General features: G+C 34.8%; 1 protein-coding gene across 2 annotated transcripts in view; it reads right to left on the bottom strand.

The window, feature by feature from the left end:
• The window catches only part of sema3d (sema domain, immunoglobulin domain (Ig), short basic domain, secreted, (semaphorin) 3D), a 187,311-nt gene that overhangs the window by 12,616 nt on the left and 156,858 nt on the right, over positions 1-17,837 (bottom strand). For both annotated transcript variants that reach the window (XM_028814985.2, XM_028814990.2), the window contains exons 16-17: positions 9,858-9,922; positions 9,156-9,295 (exon numbers count right to left, since the gene is read on the bottom strand). In XM_028814985.2, coding sequence (XP_028670818.2) covers positions 9,156-9,295; positions 9,858-9,922 — 205 coding nt within the window. The remainder of the gene's footprint in view (positions 1-9,155; positions 9,296-9,857; positions 9,923-17,837) is intronic.

The raw sequence follows: 17,837 nt of genomic DNA on the forward strand, positions 1-17,837 counted from the left end.
TTCATGCTTCATGTCAGGTTTGGGAGCCTCTTGAACCCAAATGGTCAAGAGTCATAACCAAGTTAAGCCAGGCAAATGAGGACATACACTTGCAGCAAGGGGTAGGTGCAAAAACTGGTTCAAGTCCTTTTATTAAAAATCAAATAAAAACCAAACCAGTGTTCAAACAGTGCAGTGTATTCAATTCTTTAATAAATAAATAATCCAATAAAAACACAGTGTCCGTGTGGAGGTTAACCAAGTTCAAATAAATATATCCAGTAAAACTTGGTTAAAAAGAATTAGTTCTAAAATCTCAGTCCCCGGTGCATCTTTTCTAAAACAGACGACTCTTCTGCTTATCCCGTAGCATTAGCCTTACACTTCTCTGAGGGACTCTCCTCCCGGCTGCCTGCTTCCTCTCCTCCGCACCCTAGCATCTCACAATCCTGCCATCATCTCCATCATCCATCCGTTTTTAACCCCTGTCTCTCCTTCTCTCTTTCTTGTTTTTTCTCATGTTCTCTATACTTTTCTGTGTATCCTTTCCTCTCTGCCATGCAGGCTCCTTTTATCATCTGACCTTATTGGGTGCAGGTATGATGTGCCGCTCCTCCGAGATTTGAAGGAGGCACCTGAGTGACGCTCACATTCATATGCACATGCACAACCAGCCAGGTACTCCAACCATCCCCGAAGTAGAGCGCTCACACGTGATTCTGAGCCTGCACATTCTTGGGTGAGATTATTTAAAACCCACACAACACCATGGACCACTTATCACACACCTCCTTGCACAAGTCCGCCAGTCAGCACAGCGCCACGGACCATTTATCACAGGGGACCACCCTAAATGAGGTGCACACACTCACTCACATCAAACAAATTTAAAGTCACCAATAAACCTAACAGGTTGGCTTTGGAATGTGAATGATAAACCTGGGTAATTTAAAATAAACCCATATAGACACCCAGAAATGCAATGTAAACTCCATACGGGCGGTACCTAAGGTTAGTACTCAAAAATGGCTTAGTCAGCAAGGTGGCAGGGCATCTGGACTTGCTGTGGAAACCAGAGAACATTAAAAAAAGAAACTCCATAAAATGCAACTTTTTAAAATGGTATGAGAAGTACAGTATACTGTATACTGTCACAGAAAATTCAGCTATGAAATGGTTATTTCAACACAAATCTACAAGTAGTAAGGTGGTTCTTGGCATTGTAGGTAAACCTCTTCACCTTTTAAAAATGGGAAGGTAAGCTCTGTGGCAATGTAGGTGTTCTCTCTCTTAGTTTTATGGCCTCACTGCATGGTCATCTCTGACCATGAGCTCACAGATTGGAAGAGGGTTGATGTTACAGATTGCTATCGTTCCAAACACTAATCATCCTGGGGGTTGACAAAGCAACACTGAAAATTAGATGAGAACATTAGATGCCTTAAGGACTGTCCTCTTCACATTGCAGGAAGACACAGTGCCAGGACACAGCCAAGAAAGAAAACTGAAAACCTGACAGGTCCAACAGCACAGCCCAGAAAGTTCCATTAAAATATTTTACAGCCACCCATTCTGGTTACACTCCTGATGGGAAATGTAAAAAGCCAAACGTTGAGGTGGATGGCAGTTCACTTGATGTTCACCCTAGGAAAAAACACTCTTTCTGAGAGCTATCTCTGAGTATCCCAGAAGGGAAGACAAATAATATTCCAGAAAAACAAAAACAACAGCATCACAAACCCATTTGTTTTGTGTTTAAATAATGAGACAGTATGTCTGTGATCAAACAAATGTTAAAAAGTCATGTCTGTTGATTTCCAAGTGCCCCTATGTGTATGTGTGTGTCTGGTAGCAGCTGTGCACCAGCGGTAAAAGGAGTCAACAGTTTCAGGATGACATCATAAAACAGATAAATATGGGTGGCATGGCACACAGAAGTAATCTTAAGTGGGAATAAACAACATAAACTGTTTCACCGAAGGAAAGAAGAGATGGCAATAAATTCTATGAGGGTAAACGAATTTCTGGAAATGTATATAATGTGAATGCTTATGAGAAGCAAGCTTGAACAGATTAAGCACAATTGCGTTTCCAACAAAAGTCAAAAGGTTTTGATTATGTGTAATGGAATGGGACAATAAATTGGTGAATATATCTGATATTATCTGAAACAGGTCTGTTTGTTGTCTTATTCCTGGAAACGTTTGGTTAACCTTTACTGAACTCACTCTTGATGACTTTCTGTCCCAAAAAGGTTCTTTGACTCAAATATTTAAAATCAGCAAACATATAAAGTATGGTGCTTTTTTATTGCATTTTTAAAATTAAAATTTTGTATGATTCTGTTTTATTAATGTTATTCTGTATATCACAATTCTGTACCTCTAATTTACTGTTTGTGTTTTGAAGTAGTATGTAGTATGCAGCATAAAATCAAAATTGAGAGATTTTGTGAGATCACTTTGGCATCACATGGATACTGTTCTCTAGCCTGAGACCAATGAAAACAGATTTACCTACACAGTAGAGTAGAATAAACAAAATAATGTTCTCTTTCCATACAGAATGGGGTGCTGTACAATTACCAAGAGACAGAAAGACAAGTTATCCTCTTAAGCCTTACTAGAAGAAGAAATGGGTTTCTGCATTTTTTTACTTTACGAGACCACACATTTACTACAATTTATCTGTACTTTCAATGTATTTTTTTCTTACATAAGGCACCAAGATAGATTAGAAAATTAACAAAGAGAACAAAGAGTACAGAGATGGCTTAAAAAGTTGTCTTGGTTACTAGAAGCAAACATAAAGTACTTACTCGGCAATTGCTGCTTTGTTTGCAATCTTTTTTGTAACCAATATTTTTGTGAAATCCTTTTAAAGAACATTCATCTAAGAGCACACCTTGGCTTACCACACACATACCTCAGAGATAATGAATGTAACACTAATGGCAAGAGTCATTTGAACTTTCTGCCAATATAGTAAATTATTATGCCATACGTTGAAATTACAGGACAAGATCCAAGAATCTAGTAAATAAACACACTGGTGTGATAAGCAGTGCACATACAGTATTAGCTCTTTTTTTGCTTCTAATTGTGGATGGATTGATCCTAAACCACAACAACACTCCTTAGATACAGTAGTTTGATCCCTACAGGAAAGCACACAGTCACTATTAATTAGTTTAGCAATCAATAAAATTGACAACATTTTCTGCAGAAAAAAAAACTTGAACAGGGAGGAAGCTGTTCGACCTCAGGGCTATTTATCATACATGACTGCAGGTCTGCTAGTGCCTCTGTACTCCCCTTTAAATTTGAAGTAGAAGCACATTAATTAAAACATACGAAGCAATATGATTTAGGAGAAGTCATGAAAAAAAAACACCTGGGGGCAAACAACACTCACATACACAACACACACTTCTGTGCCAATACTATGCGGGGAACTTCCAATTGATTCTTACTTTTCATTATTTATGACTCCTCTTTGCCTGAGAAACAAAAATCAAAACATAAAATTTGACACAAACTATTTTTTTTCATTGATTGCCCAATTGATTTATGGGCAATTTTTATGTATGCTTATTTTGTGACATTTTGTCGGCATGCTTCTTTTATCAATGTGTTACAGTGGTTACCCCTGGGCTCAAAACCCACATTTGGTCACTGGTTGTGTTGGGTAGTCATTTTATACCATTGTTCATAAAGCCCAACAATATAGAAATCATTGGAGTAGTATTACAGACACAGGTCTAGATTAAAAAAAGAAGACACTGAATAAAAGCAAAACTGTTTGTGTTAAATGTGTAGTACATATCCATCCAACTGCCTGTAAAATAAGATGTCAGAAGCAAACTTACACTCATTATAGAATAATACAGTTTTATAACTTTAAAAGTTTAAATTTAAAATATTTAATACGCCCCTTTCAGCCAATAAAGTACAACCACCACCTGTCTTTGTTTTCACATTCTTGCAATGCTGTGATTCAGCTGTCATAACAGACCTGTTGACTTCAAGCTGTCATTTTCAAGCAATTGGAAGGAAGCATCTCTGACCTCCAATCAATCATTATTTGTGAGTGAACGCCTGTTTGCTTTTAACACTCTGAATTTAACATGATGTGTAAAAATTTAAGAAAATAGTATTTGTTCTTCTTTTAAGTGGTGAGTAAAAGCAGAAGGAATGCATGTTGGTATCACAAAATACTGTTAGCTGCATTAAACGTGGCTGTACGTCAGGGAGTCCTGTTAATCTGAAAGATGCGAACTTCATCTTTTCCATTTCTGACATGATATACTCTGTCAATTAATATATTTTTTAAGAGAAAATGCTGTTTAAATGTAGGGCAACCTTCTCATCACACAGCCTTGAACAACAAATAATTTTTACGTCATTAACATTTTCACCATATTTTTTACTTTTTTTAATTATTATACAACATTTTTCATGCATCTTCTTAAAAAATAATATTATATTAACTTGAAAAAACAATGATGGATTTTAAACACGTATACTAAAAAATAAGCGTGTTTGACCTACCTGACATGTTTTCTCATCTTATGCGCTGTAATAAGTTTTTTTTGTTCTTTATTTCGCCTTATACAATTTCTTATATTAGGAATTTGTTAGTTTTCGCATACCCCTTGGGGTTAGAACGCAAGGTCAGCCATTGTACAGCGCCCCTGGAGCAATTACAGGTTAAAGGCCTTGCTCAAGGGCCCAGCAGAGTAGGATCTCTGTTGGCAGTGATGGGGATTTGAACTGGCAACCTTCTGGATACCTGCGCAGATCCTTAGCCTCAGAGCCACCACTCCGCATTGAGCAATACATCGCTAAGATTTTCACCTCATAGCTTTTCTAGATATTTTTATCAAATAACTCTCTTGTTGCCAGTTTAGACAAATTGATGAAAACAATGCTGTGTTTACATTTTACATAAACATTCTGAGGCTATCTGAGCCCCTTGGAACAGTCAAATTGATTAGGAGAGATGTTCCAGAAATAACTTTAGATGAGCAGTACATGAGATGCTGAATTTGAAATGCTGTAGTTACTACAAGATTTTGTTCCAATATTTTTATAAATTAGAACCAAATGTATTGTTGGTGATGGGAAATGTCACTTGATTAGATCAATTGGTTCTACTTTCATTCAAAGCAGACTGTATCTGGCATGTATTTCACATTCCCGAGGAGGCAGTAAGACTAAATTTTTATTATATCTGAATGAACTGGAACTTCTGCAACATTTATTTCAAAATACTGTACTTAATTATATCATTTTTTTCACTAAATATTTAGCGACTTGCACTAAAAGGTGTAAAGGCAATATAAATCCTTCAGAATTTCCAATTTGAAATATTGATAATTTCTGCAGTTGCGTATTGAGAGCTAAGACACAGACATCAAATGAATAAAGTACTTGAAAACAAAGTGTACAATAACTGTCACCCAGGGGACCAGGAATGCTTACCCTTATTTGACAAATATATAAAATTTTATCATGTGCCACCAAACAGTGTCTATTTGAAGTATTTTGGACCCTAGATAGCACTTCTTCAGTGAATAGCTGTAGTGGGAGATCACTTGTCATCCACAAAAACAAATAATGACCCAAGAGGCAAAAATTATAAAAAAGGGAGTTTATTAAAAAGAAGGAATAATTAAAAATGGGAGCAAAACAATGTAATGGATAAAGGATAAAATAAATAAGATCTAAGCCATTATTGGCCAATCTATACAAGTATCAATCCTGGACTGCCACATGAGTGGCTGGTCCACTAACCTACTGTTATCAAACTGTACTGCCTGTCCACCATCATTAATCACACACCTTCTCCTACCTTCACTTCTTTTTGCCAATTGTTGAAACTTGCTTTCTAAATTCAAGGTGGCCAGGTACATGGCTGGAAGGGGACAAATAAACTATAATCTAATCTAATCTAATCTGATCTGATCTAAGGGGCTTTTAAATCATTGCCTATTGCCAAGACTGGTGTTTGAAAACTGGTGTCTGGTGTGAGTGAGGGTAATTTTGTGTATGAGTGTACTGTGTGGTTTGTTGGCATCCCACCTAGGGATGTCCTTTCTTATGATATCACTTCTGACAGACTATAACCCTGTATTAGAATAAGCTGCCAATGAAAATGGATAGAGATCTAGCATATCCTAATAAATATAACTATTTTTTATACCATGTAAAATGACAACTGGGTGATTTAACATACATATTAAAAAAGATGCGTCAAGATCAACTATAAAATTCTTGAGAGCATTATGTTTGCCTAAATGAAGCTTGATATTTTAAACAGTTTTCATTAACTTGCACTTCTAGAGGCCAAAAGACCTTAAGCTTTCAAAAATCAAGCTACCACTTAAGCTAATACAAATTAGTACTTCAAACTGTGATGAAATCACATTTTTGACATCCCTTATCCGATTTCATTTTTGTCATTTTTGTACACGTCTTTCAACTGTTTTATTCATTTTATCATTATTCTGGTGATGACATTTTGTGTTCTGTTTTTCTATGGTCTCATCGCTATTTTGTGATTGTCTTTGCAGGGCCATGGACCTGTTGTTTGATAGCTGCTATTCCCGTCGCTTATCATAACACAGAGATCACTTGACATGCTTGTCATAACACTCTGACTATTTAACATGGTGGCACACATGTTCTGTTATTTGAGTTGGGGATTGATTAAAAAAATAATAAATAAACTGCAATATCTTCTAGAGTAAGTTAGAGGCAAGAATTATAAGGTAGTGGCAGAACTTTGAATTTTTTTTTACCTTGATTGTGCCTTTGCATTTTGGTTTTGATGCACGGTTTCTGTAGAATTCTTCTCTCAGAGCATGGTGTTTACTTTTTGGCTAAGATTCTGTCTCGCCCCTTTGTAATATTCCATCTCGGTTATATTTTTTTGCTTCAGGATGTTCATAATATAAACCACATATATAAGTCGATAGAATCTATACGGATGAAGAAAGTTTTCAAAGGATGATTTGCAATTTCAACGTGATAGTGTGTCAACTGTGAGTTTTAGATCAGATTATTAAAGAAATGGTCTTGGTTTTAAAAAGAGAAGTGTTTGAATGTTTGTATCTACAGTATCATAGTCACCTCTGTAACAGTAGATTAATCCACTTCTCAGAGGATAGGCAAGATAATCTCCTGACTTCCCTAGAAACTGCTGTCTGTCCAGTAAACATCTCACTGACATGAAATGAATGCTCAAGCTCAAACATGTTATTTGCTGTCAAACCTGACAGGAGGGTGTCTGCTACTCCTAGTATATTCAGAACATATAGAGTGCATTTATTTAAAAAAATAATGAAAGGAACACTATAGAGTGCCTAACTTGAATAAGAGTTGCAGATAAAAATAATATTTCATGCATGTGTCTATACCAAAACTGAAAGTGGTTGATTACACTAATTCTAACCATATACAGATCCAAGAAACATACCAACAGAGCCAAGAAAATGTACATTTTATATGAAAAAGATTTATTCCAACTACTGTGATTGTATAAAAACTTCTACATTTCTGCAAATTAGTTTACATTCTGTGTTGAGCATTATGGGACTGGCAAAAGGATGCCCACTTACTATATATGTGGAATTACATAAAGACATTATTTTAATATCAAAGGGCTTTGCATGGATTGTGTTCTAATTATGCAATATGTGTTTTGAGATAGAAAAAATATAATTTTATTCATATGAATACTCCAAACCTTTGTAAAATATTGCTGTCTTTGTCAGTTAGTATGTCTGTCCTCTTCTTTAGTATATGTCTAAATTCATTGATCTTGTGAGAAACATAAACCTTATCTTTGAAACCAGTATAAATAAGATTGAACTTATTTATAACAATTAAAACTAGCTTCACGTACAGGTACAATTAAAACAAAAAACTGGATACCTACAGTAAATCCCCATAATTCAATGATATCAGAAAATGTCTTAAATGAGTCAGTCAGTCATTTTCTAACCCACTTAATCTTGAACAGGGCTGCCACATACAGTGCAAGGCAGGAACAAACCTTGGAGAATGTGCCAGTCCTTTCGTCTTTGGACTATGAAAGGAAATTGAAGCAAGCGGAGAAAACACAGGCAGACCCAGGGAGAACATGCAAACTCCATGTGAGTTGAAACATTTATCTGACATGAAGTGTACTAAATAATCATTGACCTATTCTAGAAATATATTTTCTTTTTTTAAGGAACAGCAGTCAAGAAAGTAGTCCCACCAGCTGCAAACTTTTACCAATCTATCTATCATCTTCACCAAAGTGCAGAAACACACTTGACTTTTGTTGTTAACTATATTGTGTTTAATCCATGTATCACTAGAATGCATAATGCTGAGCACTGAATGCCATTACATTGATGAGGATGATTTTGAGCTGTCAGGCACTATTTTTACATGGTTTAGCTCGTACATTGCAAATTGCTTTTAATTTGTACAGAAGCATATTCTTCCCTTATTCCTTAAAGAAGTTGAAAGTGGCATCTATCAAGGCTAATTTCTGGGGTCAGTATTATTTTCATTCTTATACTAGAAGATAAGATCTGAAAGCATACGATACTCACTTATCAAATCAAAGAATGTTTCAACTATTTTGCCATTAGCTATTTTAATGAACAGCAGAATGGTAACTTTTGTAAAACAGAAAATCTTTTAGCTAACAGACATTCTTTAAAATGTAATGCGATACAATCATAGTTAAATGGAGTGAGCCTGAATTAAACTATTGGATCCATATGCAGTTTAGGTATCATCTTTTATACTGAACTTGGCCTTTAGTGCTTCAATTTCGGTCCTCTCTAAAATCTGCTTTTAACAAGAAGAAATAGAGGAAATGTAATACAGGTTTTGGGATTCATTTACAAATATGAATTCAGACCTCAGCTTAAACTGCATCATGTGAAAAAAATATTTATAAAATAATTTTCTGCTTTAATACTTTAAAGTAAATGAATAAATAAAATGAGTATTAAAAGGAAACATTTTAAAATGGCTGGCTCCCACTTCCACTCGCCTAAGGCATCTTTGCAAGTTGCACTGTAGCAGACATTTTAGCACAGCTTTAGTCTCAAACATTAATAGAATATGTGTGAGCTGTTTATGATATAGTGTTTTCTGGAAATCTTACAGTACCTCTTCTTGATGATCAGAACCTGTCTTTTGAAGGAACCACCTTATGTTGGCTTGCTGTGATTTAGGAATGCACTCCAGAAAGGTTGAGTTATATTCTACAGCGAAGAGCAGTTTTTCTTCTGCTTGCTCGTTTTTCAAATCTTAGGAGAAAAACACAGAAACATGCATGTGAATTTTGCTGTATATCCATCTACAACACAGCATCCTTGGGTAGATTTTTAATTCAATTAAGCTACAGCACATAACATACAGGGAAATGATTCAGAATGTGAGCAAGATGGTTATCATGTGTTTTTCTGCCAAAGTCTATAAGGTCAACACATTTTATTCCAGTTAAAGTCAGAATCAGATTCCTAGGGAGAGGCAGAGGGAGAGACAGAGAGAAGGAAACATTTCCTGTTGGCAACTTCTACCATTGACGCATCAGCTGCAATGTTTAGGAAGTAAAGCAGAAAGTCTGCTTAAGAGAAAAACCATTCAATACCAATCATTTTAATGAAGCACATTTTTTAGTGTTCATAAGCATGCTACCATAAATAGTGGTAATTTCTACTTACTTTTGGATTATGAAGTTTTGAACTTTGAAAGTAATTACAATAGTATGATCAATTGTGCACAATCATTTAATCTGTACAGCGTTCACAATGAAACATTTTTCAAACAGTATGTTAATTTCCAAAGATATCACTAGTTCATACTTACTTTCTTCAAAATCCCAGCACTGACTTTCAGGATCTCCATACTTTATGTCTTGCCTTCTTGCTCTTCTAAAAACCCATATTAAAAGAAGACAAACAATAGGTAAAACATGCCTTTGTTATACAAAATGAGCAACCTCATGAGTGTCTTCTTAGAGAGAGTACAAGGTATGACTTTAGGAATTAATAGGAATTCAAATAATTCTTTTACAGAACAAAAGGTGTAAAAGGAATACTCTGCTCTAGTTTGTTATTTTTATATTTTCCTTATCCTGCTAGAGTTGACCCAGAAAAATGTTTAAAGTCATGTGTTAATGGAGAACAAAGATAAAAAAGTTTAAAATATACAGTAATTAAAGCCAATGGTGTCCCATGGCAAATGAGGTTAAAAATGTCAATGGGAGAAAAAAATGATCTCATGTTACTTGTGTTGCATAACGTACTTGAATTGAATATCCACCTCTTTTCCTCATTTATTGGTCAAAAGTCCTGACTTCATTTGGACTCCAAGACAGAGGAACTAGATAACTATATAATAAAGGGCAGAACAGCCCGCAAATTATTAAGCAGAAGTTATCAAGAAATGCTACTTCATACTAATAGTAATACACCTGCATAATACCTCACTGATCTTTTCAATTTTCTTGCTTTTTAGTCATTCTGGGGTGTGTTCAGGCCATAGTGTATGTATTTATTTATTTGTTTGTTTGTTTATCTATCTACCTATTTATGTATTTTTATTTATTTAAATAGCTTCTTTTAAAATTTCCACCAGTAGACAAATAAAGTTCTATCTATCTATCTATCTATCTATCTATCTATCTATCTATCTATCTATCTATCTATCTATCTATCTATCTATCTATCTATCTATCTATCTATCTATCTATCTATCTATCTATCTATCTATCTATCTAGCAATACTTTAGCAAAAGATGCAAGTGTTTTGCACATTGTAAACCTATGACTGGATAACTGAAATGTAGGTAATATAAAAAAGCCTGCTGACAGGATGTAGAAAAATAAAGTTCTAAGAAAATATACTAACTGACTTATAGTCCCTCAACCTTCTATGTTTGATGTTAGAAATACTCTTTTATATAATGTGTTAATTTATTAAAAATATATAAATAAATCTGACGTCTCACACAAGACTTTTTGGACAGGTAATATTAAATTTGTTGTCTTTTGTACTATTGTGAGAGGTGAGGTAATTTTGAGATTCAGTGAGGCAAGCTGATAGTACTTATAATCTGATGAAATAAGAAATGACAGAACAAAAATGTTGAGAGCAAAGGAAAAATGGAGTAACTAAATAGGAAATAAGAGAAATGCCAGAAAGGAAGAAAGTGAGAAGTAAAGACAAGCTATGAGCCTATTCATACGATGGTAAACCAAAAAGTAAAGGCAATTTGAAAAGTATGCAGTAACTACAACAAACAGAAGGTGACACTATAAAAAACATTTGTGTTGGCCTACAAGTAGTTTGAACATGTACAGTACAGCATTCTGCCATTAGTCTAGTTGAGGCCAAGGTCAAATGATGCCGTGCTTTGGGACTGCATCATTTTTGAAGAACGTTCTAAAATAAGATTTTTTCAAGCAGAGGGAGTGAAACCTGCTAAAATTCACAAACGAATGTTGGCTTTTGCAGATCAGTAAGCTGTTTGGGTACCCATTGTGCACAATCTTTACAGTACCCTAAGTCACCATGCACCATGGCATGTGTAGATCCAGAGCTGACATCCAGATAGGCAGCAACAGTGTCAGTGTCTTCTCTGATGAAGGCATTCTTCATGTTGATGTTGTCTTGTGTGCATGATGTTGATGGTCGACCAGACTGAGTCTTTCGATTACATTTGTTCTTCCTACTTTAAACATTTCCACTCATTCATAAAATTTTGTTAAGCCATGCTGTTTACTGAAAATGAGCCAACACCCGTCAGTGAATTTCAGTAGATCAGGTAGATATGGAGAAGCCGTGGACTACTATGCTTTAATTGAATAAAAAACAGCTTTGGAATCACAATGAAACAATACATAAAACAGCTCTGGTACCTTTTGATTTAAGTGGTAGTTAACATATTAAATAGCATACTATAGCATTCTCAAACCCATTTAATACAATTCATGGTCATAAGCAAATGTGGGGTTTTGTTTTAAAATTATACATCCCTATAAACTTCTCAAACTATAACAATTCCAACACAGGTCAACCATTTGGTGGCCTTCTGTTCAGCTAGTGGCACGTCTTAGCATTTTAAATGGCTACATTCTGCTGGAACAGGCTGTAAGTAATTAATGACTCCAATAACTGACAAGATGCAAAAATATCAAACATGGGCCCATAAAGTTTTGTGGTTGCAAGCACTCCTACTAACTGTACAAATATTTCTTTATATGTTAGGTCTAAAGAACATACACAAATTCTTAAAAGAGTTTAATTAAAGGAATACTTGTATTACGTTTAAAAAATGTTTCCTAGCCAGATATATAACAGTACACAGTATATGCACATTCAAGTACTCAGAAAGCTTATTTATACTCTATCTATCTATCTTAGATAGATAGATAGATAGATAGATAGATAGATAGATAGATAGATAGATAGATAGATAGATAGATAGATAGATAGATAGATAGATAGATAGATAGATAGATAGATAGATAGATAGATAGATAGAGTATCTATAAGCTTTCTGTGTACAAGGGGGCAGTTGCTTTCCTCTACTCTATAAAGTACCAGTACAGAGCTCTAGGGTGGAAGGATAGCCCAGACGATACCTAAACGACTTAGCAAAAGAAGACAAAGGGATACCATAGTCTTGAAGTTTCCCAATGGGCACTGTGGCTTGGTTTCCTTTAGAATTTATAGAGTCACACTGGCCACACAATTAATTCTAAATAGAAAATAAATTGCTCAGAACTTTCAGTTTATAATTGACTAAACTATGTTTTATTCACTCACTCAAATCTGAACTGAAGTTTGTACCTAGTGAATGGTATTAAATATTTTTTAATTAGATATAAACACAGCAAACAAAATAGGTTCAAATCTATTACTTTCATATTTTTATACTGATAAAATGATCACAGCCATTAACATAAAGAAAGATACACATGGAAAAATGCTGTGGACATCAAAATATCAGCTTAATTTCAATATGGTTCTTACAAAGGCTCATAAATACCATAAAAATCATGTAGTTAACAAAGAGCAGATGCTGAATCAGTTCCTATTAATGATCGAAGAATCACTGAAGCTGAACAAAACCGTAAGGCATAAAGCAAAGAAAAGAATACATTTAGAGCTTATAAAACTGAAACCAGAAGAATTCCAACAGAATATTGAGGAAGGGTTTGAAAGCAAAGCAGACAGCAGACACAACCAATGTATTAGGTGTAGAAAACTAAAAGAAGTGGAAGGAGCAATATACTGTCGCTATGAGTAAATAAAAAAAGAAAAAAGCAAAAAGAAAGAGAAGACTATGCAATGGAAATAGCAAAAAAAGATATAGTTGACTTGCAAACACCCTTTTCAATAAAAACTCTTTTTAATAAAACCCTTATAATTCCAAACCAAATTGTAATCCTGAGGCTAGGAGCCAATGAGATTGGCAGTAGCTTATGAAACTGTAATGAAAATGAAGCATGCAGCAAGTACTGTAAACTCATTAATTAGTATATGGCTATGATTTACATTTTAGATGGTTAAGCATGGCTGTATACAGAATGTGAGAGGAAATATAAGGTCATAAATAAAGTTTGAATTAATAATGAAAAATACCACTGTGACCCACCACACTTAGCTGCTCTCTTGTTTGACTTGCTTGATTGGTGTCTATCACAATGGTTTAATATTTGAGTACAGTTTCCCTGAACCAATCCACCTGGACAAATTTGAAAAGCCACATCCTCAGCCACAAAAAAGACATTTGCACATGGTCCTGTTGTACCCGAGACTCAAATCTGAGGATGTGCTACTTTCTTGTGAATTAAAAGTCAAGTTAAGTGGTACCTTTTGTAATATTTGAGTGTTTTCTATTTTACTGAATATTTTAAAGTGTTGGTTTGTGCTTTTGGACTAGCACTAGGCTGTAAAAATCCTGTAGCAAGATAATGAACATGATAAAGAGAACAGGTAATGAGAGAACGCTCCACATTGGCCCTAGGTGTCCCTCCTGGATCTGTAATTTTTAAATTTATATTAATTACAAAGATTCAAATATACTGAACAGACAAAGATGTTACAGATTTTGTTTTTGCCAAAGCCAAAATGTACATGAAAAAAAGATGTGTCAATGATTGCTAAGGCAAAAAGCTGTGTTTAAAACTTTGAAAAATCTGTGCTAGATTGAATTATGATACTTGTACATAATAAAGAATTTCTCAGTTTATAGATCTTTTTATTTATTTAATTCTACAGTCACCTGCACCAGTGCTCTCTGGTGGAAAGTGGATTTTATTTGCTTGGAAATTGAAAGGCAGTTTAAGTCAGTAAATTGTTTCCAGCTATATATGAGCTTTACTTTGAGTTCTGCTTTTAGTTTTAGTCACCTCACCACAAGAAACAAAAGGCTCCTATCCCTAGTGAACCATGAAAAAATAAATAAGCCCAGACTGTGAAAGGAAAAATCTGTAAGGAAACATTAAAGCAAGGTATGGCAAAAGAATAAAGAATTGCCTCCCATTTATAAAAGAATATATATTTTTTTAGAGTCTAAATGAATAAGATTGTTGTTTATGAATACTGCAGTGTAAAATAAGAAAGTTAAGTAAATATTGTATGGCACTTCGGGAGTGGTAGGATAAATCACTTGTTAATTATTGCCATTAGCCAGGTAAACTGTGACACAGGAATCGAGAGAGGCACCAATCAAATGTTGTCCACATTTCTGTTTCCTACAGCTCACCATTTCAGAAAGTAATCTGATAAAGCTGGGAGAATTCCTGACCATCCTGAAGTGAGGTCGCACTCAATCACTTAACCAGGACATAACTTTGAATTCATATTACAAAGACAAAAAACCTGCATAATGAACATGTGTCAGCTTATGTCACACCAAATAAATATTTCTGCACATCATTTTAAAATGACATGTGCAAGATAACAAGACTGCCAGAGTGATCCAACTCCAGCAAGCAGCTTGCCTTGAGATCTTAGTCATTTTTTTCTTGCACGTTTCCTGGAAATTCTTCTATTTTATCATTTAAACATTGCTGAGCTGTTTTTCATTCATGTGTTCTTTAGATTTAATCTATTTTCCTTTCTTTTGCATTTACTTTTCCCATGTAAACTTCATGGACAATTGTTTCTTTTAAGAAAATCTCTGAGCTGCAATACTGTAAAGGTGTGCACTGTTGTTAGAGTTTTACTACAGTGTTAGCATGTTCCCTCTAAGATACCACTGAAAGGGCGGAGTGGTGGCTCTGACGCTAAGGATCTGTGCTGGTATCCAGAAGGTTGCCGGTTCGAATCCCCGTCACTGTCAAAAGAGATCCTACTCTATTGGGCCCTTCAGCAAGACCCTTAACCTGTAATTGCTCCAGGGGCACTGTACAATGGCTGACCCTGCGCTCTGACCCCAAGGGGTATGCGAAAACTAACAAATTCCTAATACAAGAAATTGTATAAGGCGAAATAAAGAACAAAAAAAAATGTTGGCGCATAAAGCAATAAACCATTATCAGTTAATTCTGTTTGCTTTGTATAAAGAAAAAACTTTACATCAGTGCCGGATTAACCAATAGTGTAGCATTGAAAAACTGGTTTTTAAAAATATTATCTTTATGTTTTTAAACTGTAAATTTCTTACACAACAAAACTTTAGGGGCCCAACACATAAAATTCACATAAATATTATAAGATTCTTATTATAATCGAGAGTAAAATAATTATTTAGTCCGGTTTGAACTGTTCAGAATCTAAACTTCAGATGATGCAGACCAAAAGGGCCCCCAAATTTGAAATGTGCTACGGGCCCCCAAAGCTCTTAATCCGGCCCTGCTTTACATCCAACTTAATTGTGTATTTAAACACAAGACGTCCAGGTAATTCAAAAGAACATTACCTCATTAAATGTTTCTGTATTTCCCTTACATTGTCACATATGGATTGCCTTGTAAAAATGATGCATTTAAAACAAAAGTCATGTTGTGCCTAGGGCACCATGGTTCTAAACAGAAGGTGCCTGGACTAAGTTAACTGCAGTGTTTAGATGTGTTGCCTTATATTTTCTGCTTTCTGATTTTTAACTCTGAATTCTGACCTTGTTTTTTCATTTTGCACTAAAAAGAAGGCATTTGACCTTGGCTTGCCTGATGATGATTATTCTGTCTCAGCGTAAGTACAATCTTAAGATATTTCATAGTCCTCAGTGAGCACAAAAGGATTAAAACTAATACTAATATCCGCAGCGTCTTATTGATCCATCTTTGGCACAGTTTATAGGTGTGGGTCTGCCACTGAAAACAGATGTACTAAGTGTCACCCTTACTCCTTACATATGAATTTAAATATTTGTTGCCTGGTAGTTCAGAGATATGCTACTTGCTGTACATACTGAACTTGAAGTTAAATTCTATGAACTCTGATGAAATTTCTAACGAGTGACTAGTTTCACTAAACACACAACACAATGTTTAATTAATATGAATCAAATAAAACAGATTATGTTTACCCGACAGAATCTACATTATACAATAATTTTTTGAGAATAGTCCTACATGTCTACCTTCATTCCATCTACTCTCCTTGTGTCGGTACACATCATTTTTTAAACCAAATTGTTTAAAAAATTTTTAAGCCAAATTACCTCTTTTATTTTGGTAATCGTCTTCTCATGATGTTGACGTGTACATCAAGACTTGCAATTTAAGTGGTAAAGTAGACACCTGTGAGTGGGATATTGCTTTGAAGACCCAACTATCCCTAATGCTGTCACTTAAGAATCTCCAAAGAGGTGCCTGAGTCTACTTTGTGTTGAAAGATTCACTTCGGATAAGGCTGGATACTATGCTCCATCTAATAGTTTTTTTTAGACTTTGAAATTGTTTATGAACAAAACAGTTTTCCATTTCAGTGGGAAATACCTGACTAAAGGTTGGCAAGAAACGTAGAGTAGAGGGGGATGTTATAATGTTAAAATTGTCAAAATAGTCTCGGGATAAGATACAGTATATTGGAAGCAAATCACTTACAGTTTAACCTGATGTGATCCCAAAATGTATTTATTTGCAAGTGAAAAAAGAAATACAGAACGAAACAATGCATTCATTGAGTTCATACACAGCAGCCAAACAAAGATGGACATGCTTTTTGTGGTGATGATACAGTTTAAGTGTTGGAAGAGCAGGGGAGTATTGCTAGCAATGTATACAACCTATAACATCATTATTTGTTTTACTTTAAATGAAATGCACAGATTAAGGAATATACAAAAAGATTATTCAAACAAGCATTTATCTAGGTACACAACAAAAGAAAATGTTATCTGTTTCCCTTGGGTTGATATTAGCGTTTGGTTTTGTAATCTGGTAATTGTAAGAAGCTCATAATTTGCTCTAAGCGCTTCACTTGTCGTAATCAATTTTATATCCTTGTTCTGTAATACTTGTTCTCCAAATTGATGTTACTCGATTATGTTGAACTCTTTTGTAAGTAGCTTTAGATAAAAGTGTCTGATAAACAAATAAATGTAAATTTAATGGGTTAAAGCAAGCAACCCAGTCTCTTTTCCCCCATGATCATCTCTGCTTTTATACTAATTTAGCCACACTGGTCCTAAATACGATAATGGTCCTGAGATGTTAGGTTTTGTTTTTTAAAGTCTGATGTATTGTGCTGTGGAAAGTAATGAAACTGCAAACAATGTGAGACCTGGAACTATTGGAATTTTCTACAATGACTATGTGTGTTAATTGACATTAACTTTGGTTTAAAAATATTTAAAGGTAGTAAGAGAAAAAAATTAAGACCAGAGAA

Source organism: Erpetoichthys calabaricus, chromosome 1, assembly GCF_900747795.2.
Source record: "Erpetoichthys calabaricus chromosome 1, fErpCal1.3, whole genome shotgun sequence".
Classification (NCBI taxonomy): domain Eukaryota; kingdom Metazoa; phylum Chordata; class Cladistia; order Polypteriformes; family Polypteridae; genus Erpetoichthys; species Erpetoichthys calabaricus.